The sequence below is a fragment of the Acinonyx jubatus genome, chromosome B4 (assembly GCF_027475565.1).
Source record: "Acinonyx jubatus isolate Ajub_Pintada_27869175 chromosome B4, VMU_Ajub_asm_v1.0, whole genome shotgun sequence".
Taxonomy (NCBI): Eukaryota; Metazoa; Chordata; class Mammalia; order Carnivora; family Felidae; genus Acinonyx; species Acinonyx jubatus.
This window is the reverse complement of record NC_069387.1, coordinates 132,054,189-132,078,439: the sequence shown is the minus strand read 5'-3', so window position 1 is coordinate 132,078,439 and position 24,251 is coordinate 132,054,189. Positions and strand designations below refer to the sequence as shown.

At 56.0% G+C, this 24,251-nt stretch overlaps 1 protein-coding gene across 1 annotated transcript in view; it reads right to left on the bottom strand.

The window, feature by feature from the left end:
- Positions 1-24,251, bottom strand: part of ZC3H7B (zinc finger CCCH-type containing 7B) — a 60,879-nt gene that overhangs the window by 7,879 nt on the left and 28,749 nt on the right. The window contains exons 3-17 of the mRNA XM_027070634.2: positions 23,805-23,838; positions 23,473-23,670; positions 22,357-22,515; positions 19,473-19,553; positions 18,600-18,656; positions 12,098-12,140; positions 11,361-11,554; positions 10,691-11,012; positions 9,669-9,727; positions 8,742-8,841; positions 7,138-7,299; positions 4,868-5,073; positions 3,697-3,797; positions 2,551-2,732; positions 282-367 (exon numbers count right to left, since the gene is read on the bottom strand). Coding sequence (XP_026926435.1) covers positions 282-367; positions 2,551-2,732; positions 3,697-3,797; positions 4,868-5,073; positions 7,138-7,299; positions 8,742-8,841; positions 9,669-9,727; positions 10,691-11,012; positions 11,361-11,554; positions 12,098-12,140; positions 18,600-18,656; positions 19,473-19,553; positions 22,357-22,515; positions 23,473-23,670; positions 23,805-23,838 — 1,984 coding nt within the window. The remainder of the gene's footprint in view (positions 1-281; positions 368-2,550; positions 2,733-3,696; positions 3,798-4,867; positions 5,074-7,137; positions 7,300-8,741; positions 8,842-9,668; positions 9,728-10,690; positions 11,013-11,360; positions 11,555-12,097; positions 12,141-18,599; positions 18,657-19,472; positions 19,554-22,356; positions 22,516-23,472; positions 23,671-23,804; positions 23,839-24,251) is intronic.

Sequence of the window (24,251 nt, the reverse complement as noted above, 5' to 3'; positions counted from 1 at the left end):
GCATCATGGCTACAACTTATTCTCAAGTGATTCAGAAAAAGGTAGGTTATAATTGTAGATAAGTGTCTCTGTGTGGATGTACACACATACCAGGACAAAGTGAGAGTGGAATGTGGTAAAATGGTTCATGTCTGGGGAATCGAGAAATGGGTATACATGAATTCTTTGTACTATTCTTACAAATTTCTGGTAAGTCTGAAATTATGTTCAATTGAAGGAATGGGGAGTGGCCCTCAGGGGCCTGATGCCACCCCCCGCCCAGCGCCGACCCAGGGCCTTACCAAGCTGCTGCTGGCCTTCCCTGCATGGGCCTCCGTCTGCTGCCAGTATTTCTTGGATTCCTGGACAATGTCTTCGTGGGTCATGCCTGTGGAGGGCGGGACCACGTGCAGGTGTCGGTGAAGGGGCTCAGTGAGGAGAAAAGCGGGGCATCTCCAGGTGCCACGCCCAGGCCCCCACCCCCCAAGTGGGCCCTGCCACAGAAAGACGTGGGGTGCGGGGAGAGCACTCATGCTCTCTGGGCCTGTTTGTTCACGTGCAATTGGGAATGGGGGACCTGCTCGAAGCCCTCCCAGGGAGCAGGAGCAGAAAATGCAGCCAAGAGTGGGAAAATGCAAGAGAGAGGCTGGCCCTGCGGCATGGTGTGGGGGCTCTCCTGCCCTCATGCTGCTCCGTCTCTTGGGGCAGCTGCTCAGCACCCTTCCTCGACTTGAGGTAGCACCCCTACCTCGCTCAGTGGGGCCTCAGGCCTCACTCCTGCTAGGCAGCCGCTAGCCCAGTGGCTCTTAGGGCTCCGTGCCTGGCCCAACCTGGCTCCCTAGCTCATGGCGGGACCCCCGCAGGTCAGCAAAGGGCAGACACTCCCTGGTGGCCCAGACCCTCCCACTCTGACTGTTGACGCCGAGCCCACCTTCTGAGGTACAGTGTGGAGCCTCTTCGTGAAGCACACCCTGCTCCCATCCCTTCCAGTCTCTTTCTCAGACCGATTTCCTTTCAACCTTGTCCTAGGCCTCCTGCTCCATGGTGGCTGCTTGTCACTGGGGCTTACTCTGGATCAGGCACTGTCCCTGACACACACTTGCTGGCTGATGAGTCCCAAATATTCCAGCCCAGACCTCGGTGGTGAACTTCCGGACCTCCACATCCAACTGCCTGCTCAACATCTCCACTTCCCACACCGAGCCCTGCTGTGACCCCCCCAAACCTGCTCCCCCTACAGCCTCCCCTTCTGAGAACGTGGCCACTCCGTTCTTCCAGTTAGTCTGGTCAAAAATCTTGCAGTTGCTTGATGCCATCCTTTGTCTCATGCTTCATATCCGGTCCATTGACAACTCCACTGGCTCCACCGTCAACGTATCCCCAGAATCTGATCACTCCTTCCACCCTGCTGCTGTCACCCTGGCCTGAGCCACACCTTCCCTGGGCCCCCTCTGTCCACCCTCACCCCTGTATTCTCTACCCAGTAGCCAGAGCGAGTTTTTAAAAATACTGATCAGACGCTATCTACCCACTTAAACACTCCAGACTCTGCATATCCTATCTAGAACAATCCTAACTCTGTGTACGGCCTAGAGACTTGTACACACGTGGGTCCTTACCTACCTCTCAGGCCCTCCTCCCCCCATATGCTCAGCCACTCGGCTGTCACAGACAGCCTTTCTGTACCAAGCTTGCTCCGGCCTCAGGGCCTCCAGCTTTGCCATTCCCTCTGCCAGGCATGCTCCCCTTACCCTTCCTTGCTCAAATACCACTCTCTTCAGAGAGGCTTTCCCTGACCTTCTTATCCCAAATGCCCCAGGCTGAGTCCCTCCCCATCCCATTGCTCTGCCTTACTTTCTTCACAGCACTGAGCACATCTGAAATTACATAACCCTATTTCATCAACTCTAAGAAGACATCAATTGTTAGATGCACCATTATTTTATGTTACACCCCCCCCAAATGCTAATTAGATTACCACATGCAGTGGGGGATGGGGGGGTATGTGCATCCTCGAACAGATGGAATACGGGATTTATTACCTACTTGTTGCACTGCCTGCCTTGCCCCCGCTTACAGATATCAGATGTTCTCTGAGAGCAAGGACCTCGGGTAGTCTTGCTCGGTCCCTGACACAGAGCAGGTGCACTCGTCATCCTATTAGATGAATGAGTGAGGGAGTGATATCTTTTCATCTCCTCAGCTCTGAGGTGGAGATTAGGATCACCAGTTCACGGAGGAGCAAACGGAGGCTCAGTGAGGGGGAAGTGACCTTGCTGACGACCAATCAGGCAGCCCGGCTCTGCCCCCTCTCCTTTTTCCATATGTGTTTCCCCCAGCACAGCTTGTATAGGGATCAACTCAGGACCCTCCAAGCCTGGAAGCTCCCGGAGAGCAAAGCTTTGTGTCCTCTGTGATGTCTGGGGAGCACTGGCTCCTGCAGAGGCACCCCTTCCCCCGCTAACTGCCCCTCCTGAACTCGAGTCCCCCTCTGCCACCTGCCACGGGCCGGCCCATCCACCCTCAGCCAATTGTCGCCGCCCTCTGCCCGCCCCTGCCCAGCCCCCTCACCAGAGTACTGCTGCAGCAGCCAGACTTTGAGCTCGATGAAGCTGTGGGCGAAGTGGCAGCTGTCCTCCCGCAGGCAGCCGTAGCGCACCTCATGGCGGCACACGTCGAACTGGAAGTGCTCCTGGAACTGGCGGATCTTGGAGTACTTGAGGGAGGTGGAGCGGACGATGTGCACCAGGCACCTGGCGGGCATGGGGGGGGGAAGGCACAATGCAGTCTGCAGCCCCAACACCCCCTACCCCCACTGCCACTATTCTGGACAGGGCCAGTCTCCCCAGTGCCGGGCAAGCCTGCGGGGAGAGGCTTCTCCCTGGGTGTTCCTGCCCTATTAACCACTTCTAGAACGCAACACCACAATAGGCAAGACATGGGGATCCTACACTCGGCTGTATGCTTCTCCCTTGGCCTCAAGGCAGGGCCAGCTCAAAGGTGGAGCTGCCAGCAGGAGGGCACAGATGTCACCTGCTATGAGGCTGGGAGAAGGGAGGGCCCGTGGATGGGGGAAGGGGCAGGTTCCCCAGCTCAGTGCTCCAGAGCCACTCCTGCGGCCAGGGGAATGATCATTGAGCATCTCCTCTGGGACAGGAATTTTAATTACGCTCACAGCAACCCTAGCAACTTTACAGACAGGGAAATCAAGGGTTGCACGCAGGGCATAAAACAGGCATTGATCGGGCTGGGATCTGAACCCAGGTTTATCTGACCCCAGGGCCTGGACTTTATCATCCATGCTGGGGCAGAGCCAAGGGAAGTCAGAGGGAGCAAAGGTTGGGTGTCAGACCTGACTCAGCCCTTCCCACTCACTGTCCAAGGCCAATGTCACGACAGTGGAGGGCACCAGATGGGAGTCGGAGATGTGGCCTCCCACGTGCCTGTTGCGTGAGCTACTCCCAAGCCTCATCAGTACAACAGAGACTGTGTCTCCTCCCTCATAAGACAGAGGAGACCATTCAAATACCCAAGAGAATGCCTGGAATATAGATCTCAATAAATGGGGTTTCGTCCTTTCCAGATGGATGCTGGATTCTGCCCCTTGCCTTGATGCCCTAAGTCAACCCTCTGGCCTCAGCTGCTCCCCAGGCACCTGAACTACCCCAAGCCTCTGTGTGCCCCTGCTCCCAGGCCCGGGCTGTGAGTCCCACTCACTTGTTGTTGTGGAAGCTGTGCTTGGCAGCCAGGTTGGAACAGACAGACGGGGAGTCCTTGGTGCCTTTGCTGATGATCCGGGGCTTACTGTCAAAGCAGATCTGTCCGGGGAGAGGGTGGGCTGGGACCTGGCATGGCCACCCGGGGAGGGACAGACTGGGTCCCTGCAAGCCCTGCCCTGAGTCAGGGGAGTGAGAAAGGGAACCCCAGGATCTGTGGCCCCTATCTCTCTGGCTCTAGCTCACAGCCTGGACTGTGGCTCTCTCTGGTCCCCCACCCCAAATGCCTGGGGTGGGGGGGTGTAACTCCAATTCTCTGAGCCCGAGTTTCCTCAACTGTAAACGGGTAACCATGCCTGCTGTCCCATGGGTTCACTGTGAAGCTCAGAAAGGACGTAACAGAATGGCGAGTGCTTTGAGAGCACATGCAGCTGCCAGCTGGGAGTGGTGATTCCAGGCTGACTGCTCTGAAGGGAGCAGCTGGTCCACCTGCTCTAAGAGCTGGGGGGAAGGGCCGGCCATGCAAAGGGTCGGGGTTGCACTGAGCTGCACCAGCAGCCTGGATCCGGAGCTCTCAGTCCACGGACGTGGGCCTGACACTGTCACTGCCCTCATCATGCTCTGATCGGACAGGGGGAAGCAGGGGGCCAGCAGGGTCATCTGGGGCAACTCAGGGGAAGGAACTAACAACAACTTGGTGGCGCTGCTGGGATCAGAGTGGAGCCTCGGAGGGTCTGAGATGCAGAAATACAGGGAGGGTATTCCCAGGACAGGGGGCAGTCTGGACACAGGCAGGGGAGTGGGCAGGAAGCTGTAATGGGCATTGGAGTCAGCACAGTGAGACAAGGAGGTGTGGGGAAGATGAGTACTGAAAGCCCCCGGCGCCGAGCCTGGCCTTTGATGGTCAGAAGGAAAGAGGGGGTATGATTATCTCTCTTTCTGGGCTCAGTTTCAGCCTCCCCCAAATGAGGGGGCTGGATAGGATCTGGGCTTTAGCATGCTAGGGTCCAATGGACCTTTCTGACAGTCCAAGGACCTACTGATTCTAAAGTCAGGCCTCCCAAACCCACGGTTCCAAGATGGACATTTTATAATGGAGTGCACTGGGGAGCCCCTCCCCCAGCCCCATGTGCGCCATTGACCATGGAAGTGGCAGGCGAGTGGGCAGATACCTCACAGAGGAAAGTGAAGATGCCCTGGTGCTCCTTAAGGAGCTTGGCGATGGTGAGGCTGCCACGCTTGACGCCCCCCAGCGGGTCAAAGAGCAGGTCACGGTTGAGGGTGCCCTTCCGCTCCTCTGTCCACACGTCGATCTCCTCCTGATGGTAGGCGAAGGTGCAGTTATCCCCGTACTTACAGTCCTGCTTGTTAATCATGTCTGCAAAGAGGCAACAGGACACACGTTCTGCCAGGCGGGACGGCAGCCCGCAGAGCTCCTGGGACCGCCTCTGCGGCAGGCCGGGCCCAGGTTCATCTCCGCCACGGAGGGGGTGGGGGGGTTGGCCTGCTCATCACAGGACTGGGGAGGGGTCCGGCAGCAGAGCTGGGGGAGGCCCTTCTCAGGCCAGGTCCCTTCTTTGCCCTGCACCTGTGTTGGGGGGAGGACCTGTTTTTCCATCTACAAAGCATGCAGTTACCCCGCCCCACCACCTCACAAAGCAGCCTTATGTGGGTCGGGCAGGATGAAAGGTAGGATAAAGGGCTTTGGAGAGGAATACAAGCCTCTACATAAACAGGAGGGGTGTTTCTCTTACTATTCACCAGGAAAATACCATTGGTTAAGGGCCTAGGCAGATTGGGCTGGGATTCCCTGGGATTCCTCAGCTGTCGGTCCCATAAACAGAGAACTGGGTTGTTGTGAGGGTTAAGTGAAATAATAAATAAAACCCCTGGGGACCAGGAGGGCCTGGCGGGCTCAGGCGGTAGAGCGTGCGACTCTTGATCTTGGGGTTGTGAGCCCAAGCCCCACGTTGGGTGTGAAGCCTACTTTACAACAAAAAACAAAAAAACCGAAAAACTCCTGGGGACCAGGGAGCTGGGAGGGCAGCAGGCTCACAACCCAGAGCCCTGCCATTTCCTGGGGGCAGGAACTGCTTTTCTTCCTTCCTCTCCCCTGCTCACGCTCTTTCTAAGTCTGCGCTGCCCCATCCTGCTGCCAGGCTGCAGACACACGAGGACAAGTGAGCCGGTGCACAGACGATCACCACTGGCTGCTCTGTGCTGGAACCAGTCCTGCACCCCTTGGGGAGCCCTGCAGGGAGTGGCTTCCTAAGATCTGGGTGCCGCTTGACCAAGTTCAAAGGAGTGTGCAAAGGAGTCAGGATTCAGTGTATTTGGGGGGTGGTTAGGGCAGAGGGGGGGACTTGTAAGGCTCACAGAATTTGGACTTCACCCACACTGGCCAGGGGACAGCTGAGGCCTTTGAGCCCAGGAGTGACATGTCCTTAAGATCCTGCTGGGAGGACAGCGAGCTGGTCCAGAAAGCCTGGGGCTACTGCCATGAGCTGGGTGGGGGGACAAAGGCAGAGCCTCCCAAAGTCTCAGTTTCCTCACGTGGAGTTGTGAGGAGTGTGATGGTGCGTACAGAAGGGTGGCACGATAAAGTGCTTTACAAGGTCATGACTGTTAATGCAGTGCCACGTAGACTGTGCCAAGACACTTGGTCGGGAAACAGAAGACCCCAAGTAAGGTATGTGACAAACGTCCGTCAAATACTGGCCAAATCCACATGAGCCAGAAGTGAGGAAAATGACAACATAAGCAGCTTTAAAAGCTACTAATATCCACTCTATGTTAACTGACTAGCATGTAAATAAAAACCTAAAAGTGATACTGAAAAAAAAAATAAATAAATAGGGGCACCTGGGTGGCTCAGTCGGTTAAGAGTCCGACTTCAGCTCAGGTCATCATCTCACGGTTCGTGGGTTCAAGCCCCGCATCGGGCTCTGTGCCGAAAGCTCGGAGCCTGGAGCCTGCTTTGTATTCTGTATCTTCCTCTTTCTCTGCCCCTCCCCTGCTTGTGCTCTCTCTCTCTCTCTCTCTCTCTCTCTCTCACAAATAAATAAATAAACTTAAAATAAATAACCAAATAAATAAAAGCTATTATTCATCAAGCCCTTTACTATGTGCCAGTCTTAGAAGCTTTATGTGGATTCTCTCCACATCTTTCCAACAGCCTTTGCGACCCCGCAGTGACAACCACCACTCTCTGTGAACTGCTTGACCCTCCCACTCAGTAGGGGCTCCAGCTGGAACGGAACATCCCGAATATTCCCACCAGTCTGTGGAGCTGTTGGGGTGGGGAGCTAGATGCTCACTCTGGTGTGGGATTCATCCTTGGTGAATGGCCACCCGTCTACCCGTGATGAGGGGCAGAGCCCAGGTGGGCGTGAGAGGAGCGAGGCCCCGGCTGTGCCGCCCACCCCTGCCGTAGCCCACCCACCTTTGCACAGGTAGTAGGAGCCCACAAAGCTGGTCTTGGTGGGCCGGGGCCGGATCCGCTTCCAGGTCTGGTCCTCGGAGCTGCGGAGCCGGCCAAGCAGGATATCACGCTTGCACTTGTGCTCGAGGCCCTCCCGGTAGGTATAGTCACCCGCCCTCGGGCCTGTGGGTACACGTGGACAGAGACGAACTTCAGATGTAGAAATGAAGGGTGACAGTGGATGGGCCCAAGCCATGGGAATTGGACTCCTGCCTAAAAACACACCTCCTTCACCTGGGCTTCCTGCCAGTTCCTGCCACACTCTTCCTGGCCACACGTTCCCTGGAAGCAGGTTGAGGGGAGGCCCCCTCCAAAGCACCCTTTCTAAGGCACCCAGCCCCCTTCCTGACCCTCCAGTGAGCCAGACATTTTGTGTTTCCCTAGAAGGTATCGTGAAGACAGTACCTGGCAGAGAGCAGGTTGGCCCCTTTCTGGTCCTGCCCAGCGTGGCACTGCCCCGATTCACCCTCCCCCGCCCTGCTCCTGCCAAGTCTTCTGACGCAGAGCCTCCTCTGCCCTGACAGTGAGGAATCAGCCCTTGTGGGGACCCCGAATGACCTGGCTGTGCCAGCACCAGGTGCATAGCAGTTCATGGGGTGTTTGTCAGCTTCTCAGCGCAGGGGCAGCGGGCGTGTGGACTGGGGAGGCAGTCCGAGGTCCTTGTGAGGAAGAACTTCGGCGTGGGCATAGCCATCCAACAAGATGGCGCTCTGTTCCCCACCCCCGCAAGCCCCTGGGAACTTTGGTGAGATGACTCTCATGGGTGACATGTACGTGGCAGGGGGATGAAGGGGGACGTCTTGTAGGGGGTAGACGACAGCAACTAGACAACCTCTAAGGTCCTGTTAACCCTAATACCCCTGAGACAGAGAATTCTAGACTGCTAAGAGTTTTAACCCTGGCATCCTAAGAGAGTATCCCATGAAAACTTCAGGGCTTCTGGCAAATGAGTCTTAGTCTAGAATTCTGAGATTCCAGGTGTGCTGAAAATGGTCTCTAGGCATTGGGCATCTATTCCAAACTTCTGTAGCCTCCCTTGGATTTGGGAGCTGGGGATTTAGGAACCACATTTCCCAGACTCCTTTGCCACCTGGGTTCCAGACAAAGTTTGCATTCGCCAAGGAGATGCAGTCGTGAGAAGCGGACCAAGAGGTGGAGGTGGAGTGAGGTGTGGGCCAAGGTGTCCCTGCAGCAGCCGGCGGGCCTCCACTCCATGGCCAGGAACCAGCCTCCGGGCTGTGGGCGGCTGTGGTTCAGGCCAGAAGGTCCAGCGGCCCCCCGATCGCTGTGTGGAGCAGCACAACCCGACTCTGGTCCTCAGCCTGTGGAAGAGCAGCCTAGAGGCCAGTGGAGCCTCCCAGCTTCTGCTCCTCCAGCCCTTCTAGCAGTTTTGAAAGCCCAAACTCCCATGTTCTATGCCATCCAAACTCCCCCGCCCACCTGCTTGAAATACCCGGCGGGGATTCTGTTTTCCCATGCTTCTGACGGGTACACGAGGGTTCTGTTATTTTGGGATGTGATACTCTCCAGGTTCCCAATATCTCTGGACAGAGGGGTGACATTACCTGTTTTAGGGTAACAGAGTTGGCAGGCCTGCTTGAACTCGTGGGTGGCAGCCAAGGGGTTCTTGATGAGCAAGGCGGTGTTGGGCATGGAGGGCTCTGGCTGGGATGGGAGGAGGGTGGCCATCTTGGGCACTGGACCATGGCCAGAGCCAGCAGGGCCAGCCTGGGCACCAGAGGCTGGGGGACTCCGTGACCGCCCCCCGCAACCCACCCAAGATCAGAACTGTAGCCCAGTACTACCCTCCTATTTCTCCTACCCTCCCGGGCAAGGAATTCCTTGTAACATGATCCAAGAATCTGTAACATAGGGATCAGAATACCCTAGTGGGGGTACACGGGTGACCGTGACCTTGGCCCAGAATCTTCCTTTGAGCAAAAGCCCAACATGAAAGCAGAGAAACAGGAATGGCCCGACTGGGACCTGTGCACATGCCCTCCCCACTCCCAGCCTCTATCTCCCAAGCCCCCAACACATCAGCAGATGGGGAAGGAGGCAAGACTCAGAGAGGTTAGGTTACTTCCCGAGGGCCACACAGCTTGTGTCTAGGCTGAGGCCAGAGTGCAGAGCGCAGGCTGCCTGACACCTGCTCAAGTGCTCTCCTAAACTCAGAACCTGGCTGAGTCCTGAGAACAGGGGTGTTACGAACCCCGGAGAAGTTACTTAACCCCTCTGAGCCTCAACGGCCTCTTCTGTCGGACAAGGGTTGGGCCGTGCCCTCAGCTCACCCCGCCAGCAGGCGGCTCAGTCCAGAAGGGCTAGGAAGAGACCATCTCTGGCCCATCCATTCTGAGGGTGCCTCTCCTTGGGAGATGCAGTACCCCATCTCATGCAGAAGGTTCACCCCTACTTTCAAGCCCACAACCACTTCCCTGCCGCCCCTGGGAGGGCCCAAAGTGCCTGGTTGCGGATCTGGGCCAAGTACTCACCGAGGGGGCTGGTTTCTGAGTACCACTTGGGGGACGATGGTCCTGGGACTTGGTTTCCTCTGGGCAAGAAAACACAGGGGTCACCTGTTCTGCTCTGAAGGGCGTGAGAGGCCCTCTGAGGACTTCTTTGTATGCATTTCTAACTTGTAGGAACCCCCCAGGCCACACATCCACTCCTAATTTGTGCTGATCCCCTGACTCTACTCTCAAGACCACTGCCCAGGAACAGAGAAGTGTCCCAGCCTGCACATGTCTATCCTGTGCTTACCTGCTGTGGTCCCCACTGCCCCTGGGAGAAAGCCTAAGCTCTCAGCTGGGTTCAAAGGTCCTCTGGCACCAGCCTCAGGTCTTCAAGGTCCTTCCCCTCTGGTTGACTACTCTGCTTGTCAGCAAGTCTGTCCATCAGGCAGGCCTGTATCCTACTGCTATTTTAAGACCTTCTCCTTCAAGACCTCGCTCAGCCATTACCTCCTCCAGGAAGTCTCCTCTGACCCCAGAGCTGAGCGAAGCACGTCTGTGCTCCTGCAGCCTCATGGATCCCCAAGGGATTCATCCCCTGGGCTAGGTCCAACTGTCAGAAAGCTGGTCCAGTAAGGGCCCAGACAGGTCTGCTTCCTCTCTGGGTCCCTGGCACCCAGCTCAGAGTGGTGATGAAGGAGCTTGCAGGCTCGCACTGCTTCCCCCAGCCTCAGGAACATCCCCATGGGATCCTACCAGCCTGCCCCAGAAGCCTGGGCAGAGAGCAACATACTGCAAGTCTGGAGTCCTGGATTATCCCAGCTCTGCTGATTGATCTTGAACAAGACACCCAACCCCTCTGGCCTCAGCCCCACACTGTGCTGAGCACTGCAGGAGACACAGCAACTCAGAGGCCATTGTGGCTCTGGACCACAATGGGGTGAGAGGGCCTGGGCTTTGGCCGAATAGAGCCATAATCCTGATTCCAGTCTCCAGAGATTGGCGATGTGGTGGCACTTGAACAGTCAAGGGGGTGGGGGTGAATGTGCCCACCCAGGTCTCACCCACAAAGGAGTTGGGCTTGTCCAGGGAGCCACGGGTCGACCCAAAGCTGTCGAGGGCATCCAACCGGGTATCCGAGTATGGCAGCAGGTCGAGGGAGTCCAGTGCGGAGCCTGGGGGGTCGAGGGCATCCAGCACAGAGGCGGCCAGCTTCTTGGAGGGGTCCATGACGAGGCCAAAGGAGGCAGGGGGCAGTGGGCTGGAGACGGGAATGGAGCCACCCACTACAGGTGGCAGCAGTGGGGTCCCACCGGGAAACACGGGTATCAGCTGGGGCAACTCGCTGGGCACGCCGCTGCCAGGCAGGCCTCCCTGGACCAGGGACTGCGAGGTGGGGAACAGAGGGAGGGGTTGGAGGAGAACTCGACCACCCAGGCCTGGGCAGAGACAGGCACTGTGGACCCCAGGCAAGCCAACTCCTCTGTGCCTCAGCCCAGAGCCATCCCACGAGTGGAGCTAAGGATCTTGGTGGTCCCTCTGGTTGTGTATTCTAGAGCTTCAGGTTTGTACCCCAAGCAGGTCCCTTTCCCTCCCCAGGCCTCAGTTTCCCCAACTGTGACATGGGAATGGGACCCTCCCTCCACCCCTTGTGGGACAGGTGATGAAGGTTTTGGGGCCCTGGGGAGGGGGAGGGGATCAGGGGAGCAGAAGAATGGTGGCAGCATGGCTCACCAGTGAGTCCAGGAGGGTGTCCAGCTCCGGACCAAAGACATCCCCGTCGGAGAAGTCGTCCAGGCTCTCAGTGCCAGGGAGGGCCCTGCTGCTGCTGTCCAGGGGGGCCAGCAGGTCCAGAACGTGAGGGAACAGGGGCATTGTGGGGGTAGAGGGGAGGGGGGCCGGGGAGCCTCGCAGGTCCATGTAGCAGTCTGTGGATGGGAGGGAGGGTTCAGTAGCTGCAGGGGGTCCTGCTTGGTGGGGGGTGGGATGGGGAGGTGATCAAGGGCCCTAGGGTTCTCCTGCAATACCTTCCCTCCTTTCCCTAGCTCCTGTCAGGAATCCTGCCTGTCCCGACCACCTGACCCCATGCCTGGAGGCTCAGTCATAGCGAAAGAAGGCCTCTACAAAACAGAAGAGGGTCCTTCAGTCCTACAAAATCTCTCCAATGGGCCTGGCCCAGTGCCTGAATATTGTCCCTCTGGGCTAAGCAATGCCCTCTCTAAGGGACACTTTTTAAATGTGACTCTTCCTGGAAGCCAGTGAGGAAGAGAAGGGGACTCTCAGTTGGGAGAGGGGCTGGCCTGGAGTGGAGGACATGAGACCAGTGTTACTTTACTGTGTGGCAGACCCCCCACCCTCCTCTCCCTGAGGGGGAAACCCCAGGGCAGGGAGCCCTCAGGCCCAGGCTGGGAGCGTCTGAGCCTTCCCTGGGGTCCCATCTCCACCCTGTCCCCTCAAATCAGGGACACTACCTGTTTCGATGTCATCTATGGACCCCAATCCATTGGAAGTTCCCTGTGGGAAGAAAGACACAGAGGGTCAGGCAGACATGGGCTGGGAAGGCCATGGTACCTCCTCCACGGTACCCCACCTCAGTGACCACTGTTGGTAGTTTTTAAGTTTACTTATTTTTGAGAGAGAGAGAGAGAGAGAGAGAGAGAGAGAGAGACAGAGACAGAGCACGAGTGGGGGAGGGGCAGAGAGAGAGGGAGACACAGAATCCGCAGCAGGCTCTGAGCCGTCAGCACAGAGCCCGACACGGGACTCAAACTCAAGAATTGTGAGATCATGACCTGAGCCGAAGTTGGGCACTTAACTGACTGAGCCAACCCAGGCGCCCTGGTATTTTTTTTTTTTTAAGTAGGCTTCACACCCAGTGCAGAACCCAACATGGGGCTTGAACTCACAGCCCTGAGATTGAGACTTGAGCTGAGATCAAGAGTTGGATGCTCAACCGACTGAGCCACCCAGTTGCCCTATTGCTGGAATTAAGCACGGGTCTGGAGAGGCAAGAGTCAGGAGGCAGGAGTCACACAAGTCTCACATCTGCCCTTTGCTGGAGGAGAGCCCCGGGCGGGGAGAGATATAACCTCTGAGCCTCGGTTTCCTTACCCATCACAGCATAGGGTCCATACCCCGGGCCGGGTGGCTAGGATTTTACTGAGCCCTCCTACACCTGTGCCCTGCATGGATAGTTTGCAGCTCTATGACAAAAGTGCCACCTCTCGAATCACCAGTGTCACTCCCCCAATTACAGCCCCAGGCCGAATGAGCCCTGGTGAGATTCCACTGCCACTGGTGGACCTGCTGTTGGAGGGAAAGCTGGGCCTGAGCTTGCTCTGTGGCCTTGCCAAGTTCCTCATCCTCTCTAGGCCTGTTCCTTTTTCTGTGGAGTAAGGATAATACAGTCGCCCACCTTCTACGACAGTTAGAAGTTTGAAATCACTTGACATTTGCATAGAACTCAGAACAGTGCCTGACACACAGGAAGTGCTCTCTGTGTCTGTCAGGAGGCTGGCCTGGAGGGCCTGGGTGTTTTCGCTCACCAGCCTCCACATTCTGTTCCCACAGACTCGCCTGCCGCATCGTCCCTGCCTGGCGTCCCCCACTGGCTGTGGCCCGAGTCATTTCTCGAGCCTGGCACATCCTCCCCTTCCCCAGCGGGGCCCCTGGGTGACCCCACGATCTCTGTGCACCCACTGAGGGAAGCAGGGGGACCAGAGCCTCACTGCTAGCCACGTGGCCCCATGGATCTACAGTGGCGCCAACAGCAACAAGATTTACCCAGGGCCCTGCCTCACGCCAGGCCGGGCCCTCAATTTACAGCCAGACAAGCTCAGCCCTAGGTCCAGGTGCCCTGAGAGGTGTTCTCCCCCACACAGAGGAGACATTGGTCCAGGGACGTGGCCACTCCGGGGCCAGAGAGGGGCTATCTGACCCCAGCCCGGGCACCTGCACAGAATACCTCCTTCTTGTGCCCTGGAGCCTGGCCCTGCACGGAGAAGTTGTGCCATTCAACGTCCGGGGCAGGGGTTGGCTGCACAAACCAGAGCTGCCGTGCTGGGTCACAGCTGCTACTCCCACGGGAAGCATATGAAACACGTGAGGTGGGGACAGAGGTGCCAGAGGAACGTCTCTAGGGACGGCCGTGCGTCTCCCTGCTCGGTGCTGTCCACGGCTTGCCGGGGCCCCTGCCAGCCACCCACCTCCAGCCCATCATCTCTCCCTGCCCCTTCCTGCTAGGGACACTCAGGTAGCAACGAGTATGGAGCGCCTCCGCCCCGGCGAGCCTTGTGCCCGTGGCTGTCACAAAATGGCAGGCCCTGGCAGCTCTCAGGGAGGTGGAGTGGCCACCTCAGATAAGGGTGCGCTCAAGACCTGAACCAAAACACAGGCCCGGCTGTAGCGCCCGGCTTCTTCCGAACTAGAACTAGTCTTGTGGCCTGGGATACACGTTTCTCTCTCCTGCCGCTAGGCCTGTGCTCAAGCTGTCTCCGTCTTTGAGTTTGGCTCCCTCCTCCCCAACCAAGGCTGCCTCGGGTTCTAACCTGTTCCTAGAACTCACGGCCTTCCTTGTGTCTCGCCCCTCACGCTGCCGACGGGAGCGCTGGCACGGACCCTGTGCCTGCCCGTGTCATCTCCAGGTCGTAAGAAGCTCCCGGTGGCTGCAGCTCATGAGTCCCCACTGCCGGTCACACACGTGGAATGACTTACTGGCTGAATGACTGGGACTCCTGGGCTGGGGACCCCTGCCAGGATCCCCGCAGCCAGGCTCACACACGGTGTGTGGGTCAAGCTTCCGGGTCAGGGGATCTGGCTGAAACGTTCCCCCCTCACTACTCTGTGGAGCCTTAGGCCACCGTGTGTGTACATATGCATGTAAGTATGTGGCTGTGTGTGCGTGGTACGTGGACACAGAAGCATGTGGATGTGACTGGGCGTATGCACGTGCGTGTATGCATGTGGACACACGCAGCACCACGTGGCCCACAGAGGCAGGATCTGTGGGGTCCACTCTGCTTGGGCTCCTCACAGACCCCGACCCCCATGGCCAGCCCTGGCCCCTATGCACGTGGTAGGGGCCCCAGCACGGTTGCGGGGATGCGGGGATGGTTTGGCAGGGGCTGGGGTGCCCAATGCCGTGCGTGGCACCATCGTGGTCCCCTGGCTGAAGACTCAGTGGACACTGAGGGCGGGCCCTTGTGGAGCCGGGCATCCCTGACCTGACTCCGAAGTGGTGCCAGGCAGAGGCACTGAACAGAGGAAGCCATGGTCCTGCTCTCAGATGAGCTTGTCAAGGAGCCGACACACACACACACACACACACACACACACACACACACACACACACACACCATCTGGTGCGTGAGGAGGAGGTGAGGAAGGAGAGGGATGGCAGATCTAGACTGCAGGGGGCCCTAAACGCCAAGCAAGAGTATCCAGAGTTATTACTTCTAAACAGATGCTTTAATTAATAACCACTGAGGGTCTCCATGCTGGGGAGAGACTCATGAGGCCTGGCTGTCAGAGTTCACCCTGGGGGACAAGAAGGGGAGGCTAGCCCAACCTGGAAGACTGGGATGTGGCCTTAACCAGGGCAGTCACTGTGGGAAGAGAAGGAAGCAGCAGGGGTACCCCATCACGTACCTAGCCAGGATCACCCCAGAGTAGTCCTTTAAGGTACAACATGTCACTATCAGCAGAAGACAGAAGGGAGCCCCCATTGCTTGAGCTCTAGGAATGAGGCAGGAGCCGTTGATACCCAGAAACTCTGAATCAGATTTGCCTGGGGGCTCCTGGGTGCCTCAATTGGCTAAGCGGCTGACTCCTGGTTTCAGCTCAGGTCATGATCTCTTCATAGTTTGTGAATCTGAATCCACATCGGGCTCCACACTGATCAGCGCAGAGCCTGTTTGGGATTCTCTCTCTGCCCCTCCCCTATTTGCATAGAAGGAAGGAAGGAAGGAAGGAAGGAAGGAAGGAAGCAAGCTAGCTTTAAAAAAAAAAAAAAGAAAAAGAAAAAAAAAAAGATCTGCCTGAGTAACCCCTTGCCTCCCTAAACCCTCTAGAAAGAGGAACAAGGAGCCCTGCACAGTCCCCTCTAGCCAATATGGCCTCCTGGCTGTTCGCCCCACATACTGGGCACACTCCTGCCTCAAGGCCTTTGCACTACCCATTCCATCTGCCTGGTCCCCCAGACCTCCTCAAGGCACATCCCTCACCCTCAGGTTTTTGCTCCAGTGTCTCCTCACTGAGGTCTTCCCTGCTCACTGTTTAAAACTGCAACCCCTCGCAATTGCCCCAGCATTCCCCAGCCCCCTTCTCCACAGCACTTATCACTTTTTATTTGTTGTCTCCTCTAGTTAGACTGTAAGTTCTACAAGGGTGGGGCTCCTTGACTATTTCTTTCTCGGCTGTATCTCCAGTGCCTCAGTCAATTCTATGCTGGGCACATAGGAGCCCTCAATAAATCCCTTCTGAATCAGGAGCACCCGAGTGGCTCCCTTAGTTAAGCATCCAACTTAGATTTTGGCTCAGGTCATGATTTCCCTGTTTGTGGGATCTGTTTGTGTCAACAGAGCAGAGCCTGCTTGGGATTCTCTCTCTCTCTCTCTCTCTCTCTCTCTCTCTCTCTCTCTCTCCCTCCCTCCCTCCCTCTCTCCCTCTCTGCCCCTCCTTGCTCTCTCTCTCTCAAAATAAAGAAATAAACTAAAAAAAAAAAAAAAAAAAAAAAAAAAAAGGAAAGGAAAGGAAAGGAAGTATCATTTACAAAAACAAACAAAAAAACACCACCCTTCTGAATCAATGAACTGAATCAATACTCTTCCCCTCCAAACCTTCCCAACACTCCTGTGACGAAGACTCACCTCACCAGGGGGTAGGTGGTCTGGCTTCTATCTAATGTTCCAGCCCCACTAGTCCCCTGCCTCCCTTCCTCTGGGTTCCTCCCATACTCTGAGCTCCTCCAAGCCTCAGGGCCTTTGCATATACCGCCCCATCTGAAATGTTGTTTTACCAGCACCCCATGCGCTGCCTACTCCGCAAACTTCCGGTCTCATTTTAAAGGTCACTGATGCCCAGTCTAAATCAGGCCTCCCTATTCCAATGGCCCATGGCTCCCCACACATTGTCTTTACAGCTTTCATGATGGTTTGTAACCAGAAATAATCAGGCTAGTGTCCATTCGACCTGGACTGTGAGCTCTTTGAGAGCAGGAACCACGATTGTTTTCTTTTCCATGTACCTAGTCCAGGCTCAGTGGACTCAGACAAGTCACCCAACTTCTTGGTTTCTCCTTGGTAATAGGGGTAAGCAGTACCTCCCTCAAGCAGTGTGAAATTATTTGCAATTGTTCAGTCAGTCAGTCAGTCAGTCAGTGCTATAGTCTGAATGTTTGTGATATGTTCAATGAATGTCAAGTTCATATGCTGAAATCCTACGCCCCAAAGTGATAGTATTAGGAAGTGTGGCCTTTGGGAAGTGATTAGCTTGAGGGTGAAGCCCTCATGAATGGCATTAGTGCCCTTATAAAAGAGACACCAGAAATCTCCCTTGCCCCTTCTGCCATGTGAGGTTCCAGCTAGAAGGTGCCATCTGTGAACCAGGAAGTGGGTCTTCACCAGAAACTGAATTTGCCAGCACCTTGATCTTGGACTCCCCAGTCTCCAAAACTGTGAGAAATGAATTACTGTTGTTTATAAGCCACGTAGTTCACGGCAATTTGTTAGAGCAAAATGCTATAGCTTTTTTTTGAGCATCCAGCATGTGCCAAGCCCAATAATATCTGGTTATGATCCACAAGGAGGGCTGTATGGGCAGATCCACACTGGTCTCCCTCAGCACCCAGGAGTCCCAAGGGCAAGGATGTGCCTAACTCAGCTATGTTCCAGCTCCCAGCCCAGGGCCAAGAAGGGGTCCCCTGGGAGTTTGCTGAGTGAGTAAATGAAAACCCTTAACGCTAAGAAGGCAGGCGGGCCTGCTGCTGCTTTGCTGTGGGATGTTGGCCAAGTCCCATCCTCACTCTGTGCCTCAGTCTCCCCTTACGTACAAGAAGGCAGGACACCAGCCTCCACCAGCGCTCTTAGAGCCCGTCCCTGGTCTTCCAAAAGGCGTCGAAGTCTACCTGAGTATGTGTGGTGAGCAGTGGGAGAGTCCAGTGTGTGTGCTGGGCCCTGGCACCGACCCGAGGGTGAGCCAGGTCTGTTGGTGGTGGCACAAGGGTCTTGGCCCCGAGGAATGGGGACGTCCCAAACCCAGGGTAATGCTGTAGTCTCAGCAATTATTGCTCCTCAGCTCCCTCGGTGCCACACTCCTCCGGGTATACTCCCCTGTTCTGGGCGAGGGACAACACCCCCGTTTCACAGCTTTAAAAACTGAGGCTCAGAAGTGAAGGTTCTGCTCAAGACCACAGCTTGCATGCTATGGGAGTCTCAGGTGTGAGCTCTGACCCCCACTTCTGTGCATCTCCCTGGCAGTTGCTTAGGCAGGGGTATCGGGAAGGGTCTCAGTGGGGGGTGTATACTTGAGCCGGGCCTTGAAAATGAAAAGGCAGAGAAAGCAGGGTATGGAGGAGGGGAGACATTTGAGACCCAGAGGCCTAGATGCAGAATGGCCAGTGAGGAGGAAAACAGCAAAAGAAGGGTGGGGGTGAGACTTCCCTGCCCATAGTGGCCGCGGCCTGTCCCCACACTTTGCCCCTGTGGTCACAGGAGGCCCCTCTTAAGAGGTGGAGGTGCTGTGCGTCCCAGAGGTGTTATTAGTCTGGTCCAGGCCCAGGCTATCAGCCAGGTGCATGGCTCACATCAGTGGGGGCTGGGACAGATTGAACCCAGCCCTTCCATCTAATCGCCCAGGATCCACTGCTGGGGGCATGATACCCCAGAGAGTGAATCCAAAGCTCTCATGAGGGATGAACCAAGATAGGTTGATACTGGGGGCAGGGAGGGAGGCCTGGGGTCCCAGCCCCCATCCTACCTGATCCGCCAGGCCAGCTGCAGTGCCATTACTGAGCAGAGAAAATGTTTCCAATTCCTGCAGGGATTAGAGAGGTGGGAAGAGATGAAGGTTCGGGAAAGATGCTCAGGGTCCCATCAATTAGGGCAGCTGAGGGGCCCCAACACACGCAGCTGGCGTCCATAGTGCCCTAAGGCTTCCTGCCCCAAGGCCTGTCAGAAGTTACCTGTTCTCTCTCTGGAGCAGATTTGGACATTTTCTTCCTGTAACTGTGACCTGGCAGAGGACGGACCTCCACATACATGCTCCTACTGTGTGCCAGGTGCCACATCAAACATTCTTTGATTTTGATGATCCGCCCAGGAACCCCCTGAGATGGGCATAATTATCCCCATGTTCCAGATGTAAAAACCACAGGGGGGAAAGAACTAACTTGCTCAAGGTCACAGCAGACTCTAGAGCTGTACCCTCTCCTACATGCAGCTTCCTGGCATACAATAGGTGCCAAGTGAATAAGTGTGGATCTAAACGAGCCAAATAGATATCTGCACCATACAGAGGTTATGTGAGAACATGAGGCGGAAAAGACACCGGTGTCATCTCAGGCCATCTCGGGGGTGCTTAAGTCGGCCAGGCCAGGGGAAGGAGGAGGTGTTAGCAGCTGGTGTCTAAGGTGAATTGGAAGCTTTGACTGTTCTCTCCTTTTTCTGAAAGGTTCTGGAAGTCAGTCCAGGGCTTTCGGCCAACAGAGAGGGAAGATCACCTGTTATCATTCCTCTCTGTCCTGGCCTGGCCCTGGCCACCCTCCCCCACTTCTCCCCAGAGGTGCCTGGGCTCCCTTCAGACCTCCCCATCTCCACCCCCGTGGACTCCCAGCACCTAGAGCCCACCTACCTGGGGCCTCTTATACGCTTTCCGAACTCGAAGCCCAAGCTTCTGAGCCAGCTCCTGACCAAGCTGAGTTACGCTCTCATCCTGCAACAGCAAGACACAGGGTGGAGGGGGTTAGTCTGCCCTAGCTCACGCAGCTGTGCTCCAGAGACCTTGAACAGCACTGCAGGGAAGGGGTGGGGGGGTCTGCTGTTACCCCAAGTTCTACAGATGGAACCAGCCGAGTACCCCACCCCATGTTACTGACAAGGAGGCGAGGCCCTAAGAGGGGTCACTGGCTGCCCAGGTCACACGACTAGCATGTGGTCGGGCTGAACCAGAACCCACGCTTCCCTTTTTCCCTTTCACTGTGGGGAGGGGAAAGGAATAACTTTTGCTTTGGATTTTAAAATTATCTTTTTCTTTCTAGGGGCACCTAGGTGGCTCAGCTGGTTAAGCATCCGACTTCAACTCAGATCATGATCTCATGGGGTCATGAGTTTGAGCCCTGCGTCGGGCTCTGCACTGACAGTGCTGAGCTGGCTTGGGATTCTCTCTCTCTCTCTCTCTGTCCCTCCTCACTTGCACTCCCCCCCTCTCTCTCTTAAAAGAAATAAACTTTAAAAATTTTTTTGAAAAATAGGTAAAATTAAATTATCTTTCTATTTCTAAAATTCAGCAAGGCGTAGTGTCACTCTACTGTAGACGGTTGAAATGTTGCAGGGAGAGCAAGAGCTCCCCCGGATCACGCCCTTCCCCATCCTCACACTAGGCTCCTCCCCAGAGGGAGCATGCCTTGTGGTCTGATGTGCTTCCCTGCAGCTCTTTTCCAGGAATGTGCATAACGTGCCTACAGATCTATAAAGGATGCTCAGTTTTGTTTTGTGAGGATTTTTTTCTTTTTTTTAACATAAGTGAGATCACATTACACCTATTGCTCTACGACTTACAACTTGCCGCTTTCACCACACGATGTCCCGGAACTCTTTGCAAGGAAGGACATGTGGGTCGTGCCCGGGCCCATGGGAGCGAGAATGCGGGAAGTTTGGAACATAGCCAGCTGGCCCACAGTTAGCGCTCAATAACAGCACCCAGCATCCCTTCCTCCCTCCAAGGCTGTTACTGTATATGCATTAAGTGCCAGGCAAGGGCTAGGACCAGAGACGCCACTAGCAGAGGGCACATGGGGCCCAGGCCTCGAGGAGGCTCCAGTCTAGTGGGAGAGACTAACCAGTAAAAAAGAAACGGTGACTGTGGTCCAGGCAGCAAAGAGGCAACAGGGATGCTGTAATACCCTGAGCATTTGTCCACCTCCCTACCTGACGAGCTCCTGGAACCCAGGGCCAGAGTCTGAGTCATCTCTGGTCCCCAGTACCCAGCACGGAGCAGGGCTCAGCCAGTATTTGCCAACAAAGACTGGAGCACGGGGGGATCCCCCAACTCAGAGTCAGAGGCCCTAACTGGGCCCCGGAGTCCTCACCTGTACAGTGAGGTAAGCACCACCCTGCCTGCCAAGGAATGGCAGACATGAGACTTGGATGTGGACCTGCTGGGGACACTAGGAAACGCTGTAGGACCATGGACTATTGTCATAAGAAAGGTTCTCAATTGTGAACTAAGCTGAATCGGAGACGCATGAATAATAAACAAAAGGACAGTAACAGTGCATGTTTTCTGAACCTACTGTGTGATCTTCAGATTCCATCCTCATAGCTCTATGATGCCTGGTATATTACCACCCCCGTTTGACAGGGGCGCAAACCGAGGCTCAGAGAGACTAAGCTGTGTGTCCAAAGTCACACAGCTAGTAGGTGGCTAACCCAAGATTAGAATTCAAACCCAGGCCAGCTCTCTGACACCAACATCCTTGACCACTATGCACATGGCCTCCCACTCTCTGTTCTGACCACCAGGCCCTTCCTGCTTCTTCTGGTCCCACTCAAGCCCACCTTCCTCCAGGGAGCCCTCCAAGATCCTGATCACTCCTGGGCAGAATTGAGCCTTTTCTGAGCCCTTTTACACTCATTGTTTCAGGGATAAAATAGGAGGGGTGCTTCATAGACAAGGAGCTGATGTGCAGACGGGGGAAGTGTTTTGTCCAAGGTCATGCTGGGGGTCAGTGGTGGAGTCAGACCTAAACCCCAGGGATGTTTCCACGTCTCCCAGCAGACTGTGGGTCCCTGAAGGGCACAGATCTGGATAGTTCGTGGGTGCTTAGTAAATACTTAAGTACTTAAGAAGTGGGTGAATAAAGGAGGAGGGGGCATGCGCCCAGCTGTGTGTGGGCCAGGGCAAGCAAGGCTCACTACTGGTCAATTCCCTGCCTCTCTCCCACCTAGTGACAGCTTGGACATCAGGACCCCCACACATGTGACACCCCTTTGAGTCCTTATTGCAACCCTAGAGGTTAAGAGTGCCAACTCTAGGGGCTCCTGGGTGGCTCAGTCAGTTAAGCATCCGACTTCAGCTCAGGTCATGATCTTGCGGTTCGTGGGTTTCAGCCCACGTTGGGCTCTGCTGCTGACAGCTCAGAGCCTGGAGCCTGCTTCGGATTCTGTGTCTCCCTCTCTCTCTGCCCCTCCCCTGCTTATGCTCTGTCTCTCTCTCAAAAATAAACATTACAAAAAATTAAAAAAAAAAAAAAAGGAATGCCAACTCTAGAATCAGACTGCCTGGGTTCAAGTGTGAGCTCTGCAGCCCACAGCTGTGATTCCCAGGTAAGTTCCTCCGTCTAACTCAAAGGGCTGATGCAAGGATTAAGTGAGTTAATACACACTGCGTATTTTCAGCAGTGTCTGAAACACAACCAGAGCTCAGTGTAAATATCAGTATCTGTCGGTCCACGGCACGGGGAGGGGGACACAGGCTCAGCAGAGTCCAGCCCTGCACCAGGACTCAGGGCACTCACGTGGGGCCGCGCGAGGGAGCACCGGCTGCTGCATTCATATGCCTCCTTGTGACGCCCCAGCTCGCTGAGGGCACGTGCCTTGCGGAACAGCGCCCGGATGTTCTCGCCGTCCAGGCCCAGCGCTTTCTCACTGTCCTCCAGTGCCTTCTCATACAGGCCCTGCGGAGAGGAGTGGGAGGCCACACGGTCAGCTCTGGTTACCTCCCTCCCACCCCTTTCCCTGCAGAGACGGGGGAGGCTGGAGGATCGGGGAGGGGGCTCCAGAGCTCCAGGAAACACCTCTGACATTCATACTCTGGTCAAGGGCAACTGTGTGTCCAGCTCAGGGGGCTGCAACGGGCACTGGCAGGCCACTGGAGGTGGGGGGATGGCCTTCAAATTCTGCAGCAATGAGCCTGGCCATTCAGACACACCTACTTCCGTATCTGCCTTCAGCTGAGAACTTCATGGCCCAAGAGTAATCAAGGTACCTCTGAGAGGAAGTGAAATCAAGAAGGCAGCTCAGGGTACAGAATACAGTGTGAACAGGTACCTGGTAGACCTGCTTATCCAGAACAGTCCACTCTGGATTGCAGAGGTGTTAGGGGGTCCTTTAAAGAGCTCACGGCAGAGCATCCCTAAGGATCTGGTGAGTGACTGAATCAGTGAGCAAACAGGACAGGGAGAGGAGGAGGCCAGAGCTTTCGGGAGGATGGGGGGAGATGGGAGGGAGCCCAGGAGGAAGGAGCAGGAGTGGCCAGGGGTTTGCAGAAAGAGGCAGTGCACGATGAGGGTAGCGGTTTTCAACCCTGACTCCCTACAGACTCCTATCCACGCCCAGGCCAGCCTGATGAGCGTCTAACAGTCTAACATCTAACTTAATTCATCGGGGGTGGGGCTCAGGCATCCGTATCCTTACAAACCACTTTTTGTACCATGTATTAGCACTTTAAGGGCTCTCCAGGTGAGTCTGTGGTGCAGCTGGGGTTGAGAGCCACGGAAGCAGGCGGTGACACTCCCACAGGAGGGGGTGGAGGAGCCGGGCCTACAGAGGCTCACTAGGGTGCGGGCCCAGCTTGGCTGGGCATCTGCGGGAAACGGCGGGCAGGGTGAAGAGGGGAGGGGGTGCGGGCTCACCATGGTGAAGTAGCAGGCGGCCCTGTTGACATGCAGCTTGCACAGCAGCTCCTGGGGTAGGGCCACCTGGTCGGAGGCAGCATAGTCGGCCACGTTCAGCCCCTCCATGTACTGTACCAAGGCCTGCTTGTAGTCCTTCTCCCGGAACAGGTCATTGCCCTCAGCAAACAGGTTCTGCACCAGCTTGAGCAGAAAGGCCTGCCAGGGAGTGGGGTGCAGAGGGGGCTCAGGGGTCTGCATGCGGCCCCAGCCCTGGCACCCGGCCTCTACACCCCCCTTCTCCTGGGCACCCCTGCCCTTTGCCTTCCCCCGGCCCCGCCGCCGATGCTCACCTCATATTCTTCTTGCTTTAGGGGTAGTGTCGACCTAGCAGGAAAAGGAGAGAGACACAGAGTCTGGGTGAGCCCAGGGGTCTCAGCCTCATGGAGGCCCCAGGAGCCAGAGCCAAAGACCACAGATCATGCCAGGAGTGGGCGTCTCTACCTCAGACCTCAGATGTCACCTTGCGGATTGGGGTAAGGAAACAGCAGCTTTTTCTCCCCAGACCAACACATGCTGGTCTTCCATTTCTGCTGGAAGGGAGGGAGGAAGGCCTTGTGTTTGCCCCAGGCTTTCCGGGTGCAGATGCTGAGAAGGCCAGCCAGCTGGCCTCTTCCTGAGAAACCAGTTCTCTGGGAATGACCGTGCCCCCGACACGCTAAACTTGTAAATGCAGGCCCCAGGCAGCAGGAAAAGTCCACCTCAGGTCCCCCCAGTTGGACAGCTTCTGCCCTTCTCCC